The sequence below is a fragment of the Salvia hispanica genome, chromosome 6 (genome assembly GCF_029641045.1).
Source record: "Salvia hispanica isolate PSC_SH4W2 chromosome 6, Shi_PSC_v1, whole genome shotgun sequence".
Classification (NCBI taxonomy): domain Eukaryota; kingdom Viridiplantae; phylum Streptophyta; class Magnoliopsida; order Lamiales; family Lamiaceae; genus Salvia; species Salvia hispanica.
Genome location: NC_142697.1, coordinates 28,840,050 through 28,855,342, shown reverse-complemented (window position 1 = coordinate 28,855,342; position 15,293 = coordinate 28,840,050). Strand labels below are relative to the sequence as shown.

The window sequence follows — 15,293 nt, the reverse complement described above, 5'->3', positions numbered from 1 at the left end:
TTGTTCTTAGTTTAATTTTTATATTTTGAAAATCTGAAATTGATCAGAATTTGATCATCTATTATACTAGTAGTAATTTATTTTTCATCCTTTTCAAATTATTCCCACCCACTAAAAAATAAATATACTCCCACCATTTCAGAGTGCAATCCAATTGTCATCTCTCTTAATTCTATAACATTATTTCATATACTATGATTTAATTACAAATAGGATTTTCTTATGACAAACTTTTATCTGAGGACATCTTCATGTAAAAGCCATAAGGAATTAAATTGACAAAAAAAACAAAGGATCTTCAAACTTGAAACAAGATTGAATTTAAAAAGAATCAAACTTGGAAACAGTTTGTTTGTTCCAATATTGTTCAGTACCATTTATAAGAAACCACAACAACTCTTCATGGCTTTGATAGTGGATCAGGGGAAAAAGATGAAGCCTCATTATTTTGATCTTCTTGTCTTTGCTGTCTAAAAAGGTCAAGCAACGACCACGCGCCATCCTCACAGTTTGCGTTCGCCTCCCTTAGTATTGCCTTAGCCAAGCCCAGCTCATCATCAGTTGGAGCAATTCCCTGCACCATAAATGGTTCTTTATAATTTCCGCGTCGCATGCACCATGGTAGGCATCTACTCCGAGGAGAGAGTTGCTGCTCATCATGAGTAACAACAGAGGAGCTCTCACTTGATGATTGGTCGACAAATGTTGGCTCGTTGTTGATTTGATTACCCATGACACCATTGCTTGATGCTACAAGAGAAAATAGTTGGGATTAGTATAATAACAGTAGAAATAGCTATAAACTACTACTGATATGATAGTTACTATACCTGATCCTTCTATGATGTTAGAGCTTAGAGAATGGTGAAACTGTTGATTTAGGATGTGTTGTAATGGAAAAACCGATGAGGAGAGCTGCGGTTGTGGGATCTGTTGCAAGGGAAAAACAGATGATAAAAGCTGCTGTTGTGGGTTCTGTTGCAAGGGGAAGAAAAAATTCATTGGTCGGGAAGGGCCTGCGACTGAGCTCAGCCAGACGCGCATCGCTGATCAGAAGCTTCTCGTAGTGCTTATCAAGCGCCCCAGGAGGGAACGTAGCTTCATGCTTCCTGTTATATTCAATCCATTAGTGAAATGAAATACGAGATTGAAATATGTAAACACATACCTGCAAAGTTTGGCTTGACCATTAGTGAAATCATCAGCCGGCTCCCAAGTAGTACGCTTTCGTGGTTGATCAGGAGGGATTTCTCGGAAGAAGAGAGGAGGCTTAGCCAACTGCATATTACTTTAACTAGTCATATTCAAGCCTAATAAAGATGATATATGCGGAAAATGAGACCTGGACTCGAAGAAATCCGGGTTGATTAGGGATCATAACAGCCTCAATAGCAGTGATATCAGACCAACAAACTTCCATTTTGCTCTTCAAAGGCCCATTGAGAAACTCCCACACCAACCTCTTCATGCCATAGTAGAATTTGGCAGTCAAGTTGCCTTCCCTCTGCCAAGAACAGATGATTTTTTTTATTCCAATAATCATAGATTGAAGACATGTTGTATTAGTGTGTAAATATATACCTTCCAGTTTCCTACAGTAAAATTGGTGATTGGGGATTTGGAAGCCGTCATCTTATCCTTGTGATGGTGAGGTTCTGCAGACCGAGATCTCGGAGGAAGCTTCGAGTTTATCTCCTACGAAAATCTTAGTTAGTCGCGCGCAAACAGTACATAAACTGCAAACAATACACGCACTAGCACACAACTGAAAATATATTGAACAATGATGAAAATTTGGTTTATCTACAATTATGTTATCAAACAAACAATTTGAAATTAGAATGATCAGTAACTTGATTATATCAAATAAAATATCTGAAACAGAATCAGAATTCTCAATTCCAATCACAATTTCGATTTCAATTCAAACTAACACTTGAAGAAATGGCTATCCTAATTCGATTTTCGACCGTGAGTTTCAAAAGGGTGTGAAATCATAGGCAAGAAAACACATACAACAATTCCTCTTTTCCATTTCTATTCAAGATTAAACCCTGATTAATCCAACTCCAAATTCCAGTTATAAAGATGGAGATACAACTACAACATATTCAGAAATCAAATCAGAAAAACCCTAAAAATCATGATTCATTCATCTGATTCACACACACACACACACACACACTCGTGTATATATAAATAGAGAGAGAGAAACCTCCGGATCTTGTGGTGGAAAGGGAGGGCTGCCTTGAGAGTTCTCGTCCATGCTTGAACTGGCGATTGTAGGCGTGAATTGGTGATCGATCAGCTTCTGAAGAGAAGAAAGGCGAAGGAGAGCTTTGGTTTTACTTGATTCTTGAAAGATAGAGAAAAGCGCATGAGAGAAAAAGGATGATAAGTAGCTCTACTTATATATACACTTATCTCCCATTTCATGATGGCGGGAAATAGTAAAGTGAAGGAGTAAGAGTCATTAAATAGGCTTTCTTTTAATTAATGTTTAATAAATGTAAATAAGCATAAGCTTACTTAAGTTTTGAGAGTGAGCCTGCCTAACCACAACTAAAGTTACTCCTAGTTAGAAATATCAAATGTGTGTGAGTTGGCATGCTAGATTTGACTTTAAATTTATGGAGTAATATTAATTTGTCTATTTGAATTTTGAAAAAAAAGATATTACATTTTTGGTTATGATTGTATTAATTAAAAGATACTCTTTTCGTCTGTCGATATATGTCGTTATCTTTTTTTATAAAAAAAATCATGTCATTATATATCTTATTTACTTTTCATTATTTTTATAAATACACCTTATATTCCACTATTTTATTTTAATAAAAGTAAGATTCATATTTCTTAAAATGTGTGCCGAGAAAAGTGAGGCGTGTATCTCAATTTCAATTTCATGGTATTAAACGGGATCTAAAGTAAATTCAAACAACACTCCGAGATATGACAATCACAATTTGATCTCGATTTTAATAATAGGTTTAGGGTGTAAACTATAATTAGGTAATAAACACATTTATACAAATTCCTTTTGTCACCTTTCCATGCAAGATTAAAAAGATTACAACATGGATAATTATTCAAATATTTATTTCGAAAAAGAGAAAATAAAGGCCAAAAACTAAAAGCAAAGGAAGTTCAAACTTGAAACAAGACTAAAATCAACAAGAAATGGCACTAAAGAAATGTCAAAGTTGATCACAATTGCAAGTTTTGACCATCTCTTCATGGCTTTGATGGTGGAGCAGGAGAAGTCGTAAAGGTGGAGATTGGGAAATTGGAAGCCTTCTTATCCTTATCATTTTGAGATCCCACATTGTTTGCTGATTTTGACAGTGTGGATTCCACCAATTTGCGAAAAGGCTCGGTGGCTACCGATCCCAGAGGAGGCTTCGACATTATCTCCTACAAACATCTTAGTTAATAGATGAACTGAGACAAAGACTACAAGTTCAATTGAAATTAGCGCTAAAAAATTTAGGATTAGCTAGAATACAATTTTATAGTACTACTCCTTAAGTACTTAGGTTTACAAAAAAAATAAAATAAAATTTGAATTAGAATTGTATAACTTAATTCAATTGCATTGTACTAAACGGAGCCTAAAGTAAATTCAAGAGTAAAGGTCAAATGTGGTCCTAACATATGGTCGTTTTATCAATTTGGTCCTTAACATTATCTTTTTGATTATTTGGTCCCTCACAAATAAACTCGGACCCAAATCGGTCATCACTTAACAGAACCGTAAAAAAATAGACAATGACCGCAATTTCACTATATTAAATTACTAATGGTAATTAATTATACCTAATTATAATTCTTTTCCTATTAGCAAAATTGGAAAAAAGATAGTATTAGTTGCAAAATGAAATGAATAATTTGTAATTTAATAGGAATTAAGAATTATAATTAGGTATAATTAATTACCATTAGTAATTTAATAGAGTCAAATTGCAATCACCGTCTATTTTTTTACGGTTCTGTTAAGTGAGGACCGATTCGGGTCCGAGTTTATTTGTGAGAGACCAAATAATCAAAATGATAATGTCAAGGACCAAATTGATAAAACGGCCATATGTTAGGGACCATATTTGGCCTTTACTCTAAATTCAAACAACCCTTGTAGGTAATAAATTAAACCACATTAACTTTTTTGTATAAATCCCCTTTTCCATGCAAGATTAAAACTGATTAAACCCTTATCAACCCAACTTATTCAAATTCATGGATATTATACACACTATTTCAACGTATAAAAATCAAATTGGAAAAACCCTAAAAATAATTATTCATTCACCTTAACTCACACACACTCATTTCTTCATATGTACCTATTGGAGGTTTATAGTTAGAGACCTCGAGAGTGTAGCGACATGTGGATTTAGAGTCGTCGTCCACCATGAGAAGTTTTCGATTGTATGTGTAAACTGGTGACGATCAGCTCTTGAAGGAGAAGAAAGGCGAAGGAGAGATTTGGGTTACCAGATTTTTGAAGTTTATCTGGATTGTGAGATGATAATAAGTAGTGCTACTTATATACACTTTTGCTGGCGGGAAATATTGTTAATTTCTATTGTGACAAGACTATGAGTCATAAATATAATTAATACAAATATCCCCTAAGAATTCTATGTGGAGTTGTTCACGGAAACTAATATTAATACTATTTTATAATTAAAATCATAATATTACATAGTTAACATTAAAAAAATAAAAAATAACTAAAATTTAAAAAAGAATCAAGCTAAAGATATTTAGAGGAATCAGGAAGAATCCTCTTCCCTTAACGAACACGGGAACAATAATTTATTGAACTTTGTTTTCGTTGAAATTTATGAAATTCTCAATTGATCAAATAAAATTATCACTCTATGTTGGATAAGATTTTCATCTCACATGTTTCTCGAGTATTAATAAAAAGAAAAGCTCACATTTGTTTGTTTTCTTTATGACAAAGTTTTCTATGAGGAATTCTTCATGTAAAAGCCATAGTAATAGTTTTATCTGTTAACGAAAGATTATTATACGAAGAATTATTCAAATATTTATTTCCAAAAAAAAAGAGGAGGCCAAAAACATTGGTGATTACTTGCTTCATGATAATCAATGCTTGTGATTAACTTATGCAATTAGCAGCGGTCAGTTTCGATTATTCAGAAATTTCACGCGGCAAATAGAGTGCTAGGGTTGAAAAAAGGAATAAAAATTAAAATAATTCCATTGGAGAGACTTTGAATTAAATTAGGTTTTAAAAAACATAAAATGGAATAAAATATAATAAAAAATAAAAAAACTCAAATCCAGTATCTCTCTCCTTCCCTTTTCACCTTTGTATTTCTTCGGTGAATAAGCGTATCCCTATAAATATGGGAATCATATACCTTTCCTAATACTACATACTATACTATTTCTTCTTCTATAAATTGAACATATTCACATACTCCTATATCAAAACTCTGTTAATTAGGTCTTTCTTTTCTCGAAATCGATGGATGGAAGCGACTGTAATAAGAGGACAAAGAGTGAGGTTAGATTCTAATTGTTGCTCACAAAATATTGATGATTACTATTCTAAATTGTGTGTTGTTGACTTGATTTTATTTTATTAATATAGTGTGACAGAATAAGTGAATTACCTGATGAGATCATACACACCATACTGTCTTTACTACCCTTGAGACAAGCCGCGGCCACTAGCCTTCTTTCTCACCGATGGCGCCATTCGTGGAAGCACACTTCTAATCTCGACTTTTACGACAAACTCTACATTTTAATCAATCGCAACAAATGGCGTGCGGAGACATGCCACCGTGTCCAAATGGTCAATTCGGTTCTTGAATCACACCAAGCCCTTTTCATTAACCAGTTCACAATTTCGATTTACGTAAAGAAATCAGCACATAGCACAATCACAATCACCAAATGGCTAGAATTCGCGCAGTCGAGACAAGTTGAGCGATTGGATTTAAACTTCAACTCTATGACTAGGAGTGAAAGGCGTGCGATTGTGTTAGAAGATTTGGTGCGAGAGATGAGGCCTATGAAATATCTCAAGGCTCTGTCTCTCGCAGCTATGAAAGTGAGTGGCCAAGACATAACATATTTCCTCAAAAATTGTCCCTTGTTGAGGGAACTCAATATCACAAAATCGTCTTTCACGTCTCATGTTCATGTCTCTAGTGATTTGGAGATTCTTCGGATACGTCGATGCATCTTTAGGAAATTCATTATTGAAATTTCTGCTCCACATCTTTATGAAGTTGTTGCCGATGCAAAACCAGGCGCCCTACGGTTCAAGAATGCTCCAAGACTTGCCATAGCAAGTCTTGGAATTGGAAGTCTAAAATTCAATAATGCTTCAACACTATCTTGCTTTACTTCACATCTCCAAAAACTCATATTGTATATCCCATACTCAAAACGTAAGGTTAGACATTGCACGGAAAAATCATTAAGTTCTGTGAAATTTTAGTCTGTCCTTCCATTTAAAAACCAGCATTCATGAAATTTGAATTAGTTCTCTAATGAGAAATCATTGGGTGATTTTTGTTTATTAGCCAAATATCATTATGTTTTTTAAATTTTTACTCTTTTTCTTATATACATATAATAATTCGCTAGGGGAAATATGCTACATATCATCATTTGTTTGATGCATTTTAGCATTATTTGGTTTGTTAATACATTTTTTCATTTATAAGGTTGATGGTGCTGATGATAGTTCAATGGTTGTCTTAATTTGGCAGATTCTTTTAAGGGAAGGGCTTCCTTATATGCCTAATCTAAAGGAGTTGTACGTTGTAGTTTCGCGTTTCCATGTGCACCACTGTCTTGAGCCGGTAACATCTATAATATCGGCATGTCCTCATCTTCAGATGTTAACGTTCAAGGTTGGTATACTATTAGTATAAATTCAAAGTGTCGTCACATAATATTTTCCTCATTTTATGATTTCTTACATATATGGGTATATGCAGTTGTATATGTATAACGATATGGATGAAAGATGCCCAGACAAATATGAATATAGCCAAATTTATGGCTATGGACCATCACATGTTTATGGATGCCCACACCAACGTCTCAGAATGTTAAAGTTTCAAGGATCGTGTGCGACCGATATCATCAAACTGATGACCTATATTTCAGTTTGTTGTGATGCATATCAAAAGATAAATCCTTGTAATACTACTTTACATATGAGTGAGACTAAGGGTCAAGCTCATATGGTCCATATGCAACAACTTCTATCCCAGTTACCTCATCAAGTTGAATTCGAGCTTATATAATACTAATACACTTTTTTTGCCAATTTTGTGTAATTTTTTAACATGATGTAATCAGTTCGACTATGTTATCCTTTGATTATGAACGCAAAATGTTTATTGTAGTGTATGGTAGTTACGTTATTAAAAATGTGCATCAATTTGTAATTGTTTACTGAAGATAGTGATTATCGTATCATAATTAATCCCGTAGAGTTGTTGATCCACCAAGATTGAGACCGAGTTCCAAATTCCGGAGATTTCTTGTGCTAGTCTACAATTTTATTTGCTTATTCATGCTAAATGTCTCTGATTTCTTTATGTTGTGTTCTTGATTCTTGAGAGTGCTATTATTGATATGGACAATGTGTAATCTGTGTGTGTTTTTTAAAGAATCATGTCTTAAGCTTGTTTATCCCTTTTATAAATCCAACTTTCCAAAAATAAATTTGCATACTTCCTTTCCCATTTTCAATTCAAGATTCTAATATTTTTCTTCAAAATTCCTAAATACCAACACGTTCATATTTAAATGATGCAATCAAATAATATCTAGAATTACATAATAACTACCACCCGATTTTGGTGATCTAATGGGATTATTAAGCCAAGTAGATTTTATTTAATATAGCTATATAATTCATAAAGGTATGTATGACGTGATTCTATATTTTTGGTTGCTTTTCGATTCCATCTCTTCTTCGTAGATTACAATTAATGAATGCAGTACCAAAAATTATTTGAGTTTGGTTGTCAGTTACTACTTACTACTAAATGAATTTTGTTTTCAGTAAACAGCCATAACTCTGGACTTCTGAATGAAGGATTATTCAAATATCTATTTCCAAAAAAAAAAAGAGAAAATAAAGTCCAAAAACAACAAAGGATCTTCAAACTTGAAACAAGATTGAATTTTAAAAAGAATCAAACATGGAACTCTGGCTCGTGATCGATTACAAATCATCATCATTTAACATATCTTTATGATATAAACAATCATCATGGCTCTATAAAGATATGTTAATTGCCGCTATTATAAAGATATGTCACCTCTAATATAAAGATATGTTAGTTTGTACCAATCATCATCATTTACAAGTAACCACAACAACTCTTCATGGCTTTGATGGTGGGGAAGAAGCCGATGAAGAAGCTTCATTCACATTACCACCTCCAACTAGCTCATTGCCGTGATCTTCCTGATCAGTTTGCTTCATATATTCTTCGATCATCGACCACCCGTCATCATCACACACTGCATCCGCCTCCCTTCCTAGTGCCTCGGCCAAGGCCTCCTCATCAACAGTTTCACAATTTTGCTCCAAATTTTGCGCTTCACTTGCTGATCCGCCGACAAATGCTGGCTCATTGTTGACAGCCATATCGTTGTATAGGAGGTTCTGTCCTGATGAATCGACAAGTGCTGGCTCGTTGTTGATTTGGTTCCCCATGACCACAGCATTGCTTGATGCTACAAGAGAAAATATATAGTTGGGATTAGTATATATATAAAAACTAGTACTAATATATACTCCTATAAAGCAAGTTAAACAAAAAGTGAAGATGATAAACAATACTCAGGATAAAACAAAGTTTAAAATTGTATACCTCGTGATTTTTCTACAGCTTCTAAATGGCTATCAGAGGTCGCATGATACTCCAGGGATCGCTTTGTAAAAGTAGCACTACCTTGATTTAGATTAGCAAAGCTGCTACGTTCGCTCTTGTCTGCAAACGAAACACAAACCTTGCACAAAACACGCTCTTCACCCTCAGTATTACGTCGGACGAAGGCCCATGTAAAACTCTTTAACAATGAATCATCCAATGTAGAATTCTTTTGTTTTCCTCTGGCCAAAGGGGCTGTAGGAATTGCGGAGGCTGGACCATCGAATGGAACCAGGCTGGTGGAAAGGTTGGCTAAGACTTCATCGGCAAAGAGATCATTCGATTCTATGTGAAGCTTGGTAGCTTCATGAGTCAACAAAGACTTCTTTCCCAATGATTTTGCTCCGTCATTTGCGAACGGGTTAGAGCCCCTTTTGTCGTTTAAGCAATACACTCGACACTTTATACGCAGCAATCCATTGGGATAAACGGGGTTTGCCCACTTGAACTGAACTGACCACTCCGGCTTCCACTTGGGTTGGTAACTGGCAGGACTGAAATCAGCAAGGGGAGGGGGTTGTGATGGCACTATTCCTAACGCATTGATCACCACATCAGAATCATCAACTGCTGCCTCATTATTGACAGACCTATCGTTGTAGTGATGAAGTCGTTGATCAGGAACAACAAGAGCACGGTCAGTCCTGATGAATCGACAAATGTTGGCTCGTTGTTGTTGATATGATTCCCTATGACAGCATTGCTTGGTGCTACAAGAGAAAATATATAGTTGGGATTAGTATATATACAAAAACTAGTACCAATATATATAATGATAGTCACTATACCGGAAGAAACAGACTCAACAGGCGGGAAGGGCGTGCGACTGAGCTCAGCGAGACGCTCATCTTTAATAAGAAGCTTCTCGTAGTGCTCATCAAGCGCTCCAGGAGGGAATGTGGCTTCGTGAGTCGGGTAAATAAGGGCTTGGCCATTGGTGAAATCATTTGCCTCCTTCCAGTTGGGATGAAGCCTTGGTGGAGGTGAGATTTCTTTGAAGAAGAGAGGAGGTTTAGCCAACTGCACATTAATTACTTCAATTCAATTCAATTCAATTGCATCACAAAGCTACTAATAAAGATGGAATATGTGGGGAAATGGGACCTGGATTCGAAGAATTCCGGGTTGATTAGGGTTCACAACAGCCTCGATGGCAGTGATATCGGACCAAGAAACGCGCATCTTGCTATTCAATGACCCATCATTGAAGTCCCACTCCACCTTCTTCGAGGTATAGAAGAATACGGCATTCAAGTTTCCTTCGTGAGTAGACTCCCTCTGCCAACAACAGATCATTTTCTACATTCCAAAATCATAGATTGAAAAGAAATGGATTGTATGTATGTATAAGTACCTTCCAGTTTCCTACAGTGAAGGTGGTGATTGGGAAAACGGAAATCTCCGGTATATCTTTATCACGGCGAGATCCCAAATTGGAAGCCTATCATAATTTGATTTCGACTGTTACGTTCAAAAGGGTGTGAAATCACAGGCAAGAAAACACTAAATTAACTACGTAAAATCCTCTTTTCACTTTGAATTCAAGAATTGAGATTAAACCCTGATTAATCCAACACCAAATTTCAGTAAAGATGGAGATAGAAACTACAACATCCACAGCATGTTCAGAAATCAAATGATAAAAACCCTAAAAATCATGATTCATTCACCTGAACTCACACACACACACGCACTGAAATCAGAGACAGGAAGAGAGAAACCTTCCGATCTCGTTTAGAGGGATGGCGGCGTTGAGAGTTCCGCTCCATGCTGGATTGGCGATCGATCAGCTCTTGAAGGAGAAGAAAGGCGAAGGAAAGATTTGGATTACCAGATTTTTGAATCTTGAGAGGGAGAAATGCGCAAGAGAGAGAGGATGATAAGTAGTTCTACTTATATATCCCGATTAGTTATGGCGGGAAATATCTACTCATATATGTATTATAACTTGTAATGTGAGGAGTAGTTAGGGGGGACATTAATTGGGCATTCTTTTAATTAATCTAAATAAGCTATTACTCAAGTTTTAAGAATGAGCTAACGAGAATAACATTAATTAGGAATTATGTGCGAGTTGACAATTGTAATGTCTGAAGTCAATATTTTGGTTTAAGTTTATCGACCATTAAATTTTTATTTATGTATCTAAAATAAAGTTAATTAGAAATAAGGGATGTGATCAAATGAAAACTCTAAATATTGTACAAACTCAAAACTATGATCTGGACTATTGAAAAATGTCAACAGATCACAAAAAACCATCAACAGTAATATATCAACAGAATTTCAATGGTATCAATGATTGATGTTGTGTTGATATTGTGTTGATACTTTGTTGACATTAAAAATCTTAAAATTTTACACTGTGTCGATATTGTATTGAAACTATGTTGAAGCTGTGTTGAGGAGTTTTGAGTTTGTACAATATATAAGTTTGCATTTTATCACTACCCAATAATATACTACTACATGTTCTCCATCAATAAATACAAGTCTCATATTTCATTTTCCGGTTCGTTTGTCAATACATATGTTATTTACTTTTAATTGTTGTTGTCAATTAAACTCATACTTTTATACATTCCATGTAAGATATGTATTTCATTAATTGTTTTCTAACCCATTTTTTTTAAAATTCATTAAGACACGTACTTATAGACAAATAGAATTATAGTAGAGGCAGAACTTATTAGTAATAGTTGAATAAAAGAATGAAAATGTACTTATCACCAGACATAGCTGCAAATGATTGCTGTAAATACTGTTGTGAGAAGGACTATGATTCATTAATTTAACTGTACTTTGTTTTGATTAAAATAAATGACGGAAGCTTAATTAAGCTTGGACAATTAGCCTTATCTAAATTAAAAAAATTATATAAGCTAGCGTAAAATAAAATTAAAAATGAATAGAACTTGTAACCATTAGTTCCTGTTATGTTTGTACCAACCTTGATCATCAATATTGGCAGTAAAGATATGTCAAACTTGATCACAATTGCAAGTTTTAACTAACCATCTCTTCATGGCCCTGTTGGTGGTGCAGGAGAATCAGATGAAGCTTCATTTACATTACCACCTCCAACTGGCTCATTGCCCTGACCTCGCACCGTAAACAGTTCAATCAACGACCATGCGAAAGCATCAAACGTTTCGTTCGCCTCCCTTACTACTGCATCAGCCAAGGCCTGCTCATCAGCATCTGAATACTCTACTTCAATTAGGCCGTGTTGGAACTTTGGCGGGCAGCTACTCAGAGGAGGGATGAAGGGGGCAGCCATATCGTCCGAAACAACTATAGGGCTCTGACTTGATGAGCCCACAAATGTTGGCTCATTGTTGTAAGCCATATAATTGTGCTGATAAAGTTTTTTATCACCAACATTAAGAGGGTTCTTACTCAACGAGCCCACAAATGTTGGCTCGATGTTGAGAACTACACCATTGTACTTATGAAGTCGTTGATCACGAACAGCAAGAATGTTCTGTCTTGATGTATCGACAAATGTTGGCTCGTTGTAGATTTGATTCCCCATGACACCATTGCCTGATGCTGCAAGAGAATATATACAGTTGGGATTAAGTCAATTTTGGTCCTAAATATATGACCAAAATACGAATTGTCAAAAACATTTACTTTTTGAAAAACAGATCCATAATAAATGAAATCCTTATTAGATAGTGGTCCTTTTTTTGACGGAACCGTAAAAAAACTAACGGTCATGCCACTTTGCAATTAGCATTGACCGTTAGTTTTTTAACCGAATCGTTTAAAAAAGGACTACTTCAGCGACATTTTATTTGTTATGGACCCGTTTCTCAAAAAGTGAATATTTTGGGCCAAATTCGTAATTTAGTTATATGTTTAGGACCAAAAATTAACCTTTACTCAAGTATATATAATAATAATAGTAGAAATAGCTAAAATGAAACCACTCATATATAGATAGTTAGTTACTATACCTGATGTTGCTATGATGTTAGCATTTAGAGAATGGTGAAGATGTTGCTGCTGTGGGATCTGTTGTAATGGCAAATCTGATCCATTAGTCGGGAAGAGCCTGCGACTGACCCTAGCTAAACGCTCATCGTTTAACAGAAGCTTCTCGTAGTGTTTATCAAGTGCCCCAGGAGGGAACGTAACTTCATGTCTACTGTTATATTTATTCAACATTAACATACATATGCGCGGATTATGGAGTGAAATACGAGGTTGAAATATGTGTGTATACACTATACATATATACCTGCAAAGTAGGGCTTGGCCATCAGTGAAATCATCTACCGGCTCCCATTTAGTCTGCTTTCGCTGCTGAGGAGGGATTTCTCGGAAGAATCGAGGAGGCTTAGCCAACTGCACATTAGTTCAACTAGGCATATTCAATTCATCACAAAACTAATAATAAAGATGGATTACGTGAAAGTGAGACCTCAATTCGAAGAAATCCAGGTTGATAAGGATTAGTAGCAGCCTCAATAGCAGTGATATCGGACTGAGAAACTTCCATTTTGGTCTTCAATGGCCCATTGAGAAACTCCCACACCAATTTCTTCTTGGCATAGTAGATTTTGGCAGTCAAGTCTCCTTTGCGAGTAGTCTCCCTCTGCCAACAGCATATGATTTTTTATATTCCAAAATCATAGATTGAAAGAAATGTTTTGTATATCAATACCTTCCAGTTTCCTATAGTAAAGGTGGTGATTGGGAAATTGGAAGCCTTCAAATTGCGAGAAGACTCGGTAGCTACCGGTCGGAGTCCTAGAGGAGGCATCGAGTTTATCTCCTGCAAACATCTTAATTAGTTAATAGATGATATTAGAAAACAATCAGATTTTTTTTACCATGAATAAAAAATTCAGTTGAAATCAAAGCTAAAAAAAATTAAGATTAGTAGTATAATAAATTTGAATACTTATAATTTCAATTCAATTAAAGATTAGAATACCAGTACTATTAATTACTTAAAATCACAAAAAATAACTAGAATTCTATAACTCTAATTCAATTGCACGTCATCACAATCTCAATATTATTGTACTCCCTATAGTAAATTCAAACAACACTAGTAGATCATCATAATTTGATCTCGATTTCGATTTTCGACATGTGTGTGAAATCATAGGTAATAAAAACACATTAATTTATATAAATTCCCTTTTCATGCAAGATTAAAACAGATTAAACCATGGTGAACCCAACTTCAAATTCATGAAGATTCATTCACCTTATATGTACCTAACTACCTATATTAGAGAGAGAGAGAGAGAGAGAGAGACCTCGAGAGTGTAGCGATATGTGCGTTTAGAGTCGTCGTCCGCCATAAGAAGTTTGCGATTGTATGCGTAAATTGGTGAAGATCAGCTTCAGCTTCTGCATGAGAAGAAAGGCGAAGATTTTTGAACCTTGAGAGAGAGAAAAATGCGTAGGATATTTGTTGTTTATATATACACTAATGATGGAGGGAAATATTATTAATCTCTATTGTGACAAGGTCTAGGACTCATAGCTATAATTAATTAGAATAAACAACCGGAAGCTTAATTAAGTTTTTCAATATGCGCCTTATACATACTATTGTATTTCTAATACAAATATCCCCGGTTTAATTTATTCCACAGAAAACAATATATATTTATTTTGATTTTAATATCTCATAGTTTGTTCTTTCCAATTTCTCCACTTAAAAATTTATTTGAAAAAGATGCCAAATAAATTAGTAAAAGATGGACGATAAATTCTAATCGATCCTACATTTTTTAAAATATGAAAATTAAACCACAAAAAATGAAAATTTCGCAATTTGTATATCATGAGCCTCATTTCAAGTGAAATTTGCAATAACGTGTCAACGGATTTAAAACATGCCATCCACTAAAAAAACAAATATACTCCCTCCATTTCAGAGTACCATCCAATTTTTAATCCCTCTTAATTTTATAATATTATTTATTGAGATATTGGCATCTAATATCATGAAACTTTAAAAAAATTGAGTTTTTCACATGAACTTTAAAATTGGCAAATAATATCACGAACTTTATCACGGATTTATTTTTTCCCACGAATGAATAAATTCATGTTATTTTAATAGATTGAAGAACAATTTTGGAGGGTGTGCTTCAAGAAAAATTATCTTCAAAGATTGAAAAACTTGAAGCTCTCAAAATTGTTGTCGTAAAATTACAAAAAAAAAAAATCTGTATCACAGTATTATTTGTGGATTTTTTTATTCGTGGGAAAAAACAAACTCAGGGTAAAGTTCGTGATATTATTTGTCAATTTTAAAGTTCGTGGAAAAATCCATCTTTTTGAAAGTTTCATGATCCCTTATTTATTTCATATACTATGATT

At 34.6% G+C, this 15,293-nt stretch overlaps 2 protein-coding genes across 2 annotated transcripts; one reads left to right on the top strand and one right to left on the bottom strand.

The window, feature by feature from the left end:
- Positions 1-5,497: 5,497 nt before the first annotated feature.
- Positions 5,498-7,298, top strand: LOC125206507 (putative F-box protein At1g49610). The gene is made up of 4 exons (XM_048105756.1): positions 5,498-5,536; positions 5,624-6,436; positions 6,756-6,899; positions 6,987-7,298. Exons 1-4 carry the CDS (start codon positions 5,498-5,500, stop codon positions 7,296-7,298), a joined length of 1,308 nt encoding a protein of 435 aa, XP_047961713.1.
- Positions 7,299-8,389: 1,091 nt separating this feature from the next.
- Positions 8,390-13,713, bottom strand: LOC148923497 (uncharacterized). The gene is made up of 11 exons (XM_089061511.1): positions 13,615-13,713; positions 13,372-13,545; positions 13,189-13,295; positions 12,905-13,095; positions 12,013-12,494; positions 10,297-10,383; positions 10,047-10,220; positions 9,726-9,962; positions 8,883-9,516; positions 8,693-8,745; positions 8,390-8,638 (listed from the first exon to the last, which is right to left on the bottom strand). The coding sequence occupies exons 1-11, from the start codon at positions 13,711-13,713 to the stop codon at positions 8,390-8,392; spliced, it is 2,487 nt and encodes an 828-aa protein (XP_088917637.1).
- Positions 13,714-15,293: the final 1,580 nt, after the last annotated feature.

Bases quoted from the DNA above. Each gene is read 5' to 3' on its own strand.
- LOC148923497 (XM_089061511.1), bottom strand. From the start codon at position 13,713: ATGCCTCCTCTAGGACTCCGACCGGTAGCTACCGAGTCTTCTCGCAAT. The intron at 9,517-9,725 runs GTGACTATCATT...GTCAATAATGAG, and splicing joins AGTCTGTTTCTTCCGGTATA to GCAGCAGTTGATGATTCTGA. The intron at 8,746-8,882 runs GTATACAATTTT...TTTCTCTTGTAG, and splicing joins AGCTGTAGAAAAATCACGAG to CATCAAGCAATGCTGTGGTC.
- LOC125206507 (XM_048105756.1), top strand. From the start codon at position 5,498: ATGGATGGAAGCGACTGTAATAAGAGGACAAAGAGTGAG. The intron at 6,437-6,755 runs GTTAGACATTGC...TTAATTTGGCAG, and splicing joins TCCCATACTCAAAACGTAAG to ATTCTTTTAAGGGAAGGGCT. The intron at 6,900-6,986 runs GTTGGTATACTA...GGGTATATGCAG, and splicing joins TTCAGATGTTAACGTTCAAG to TTGTATATGTATAACGATAT.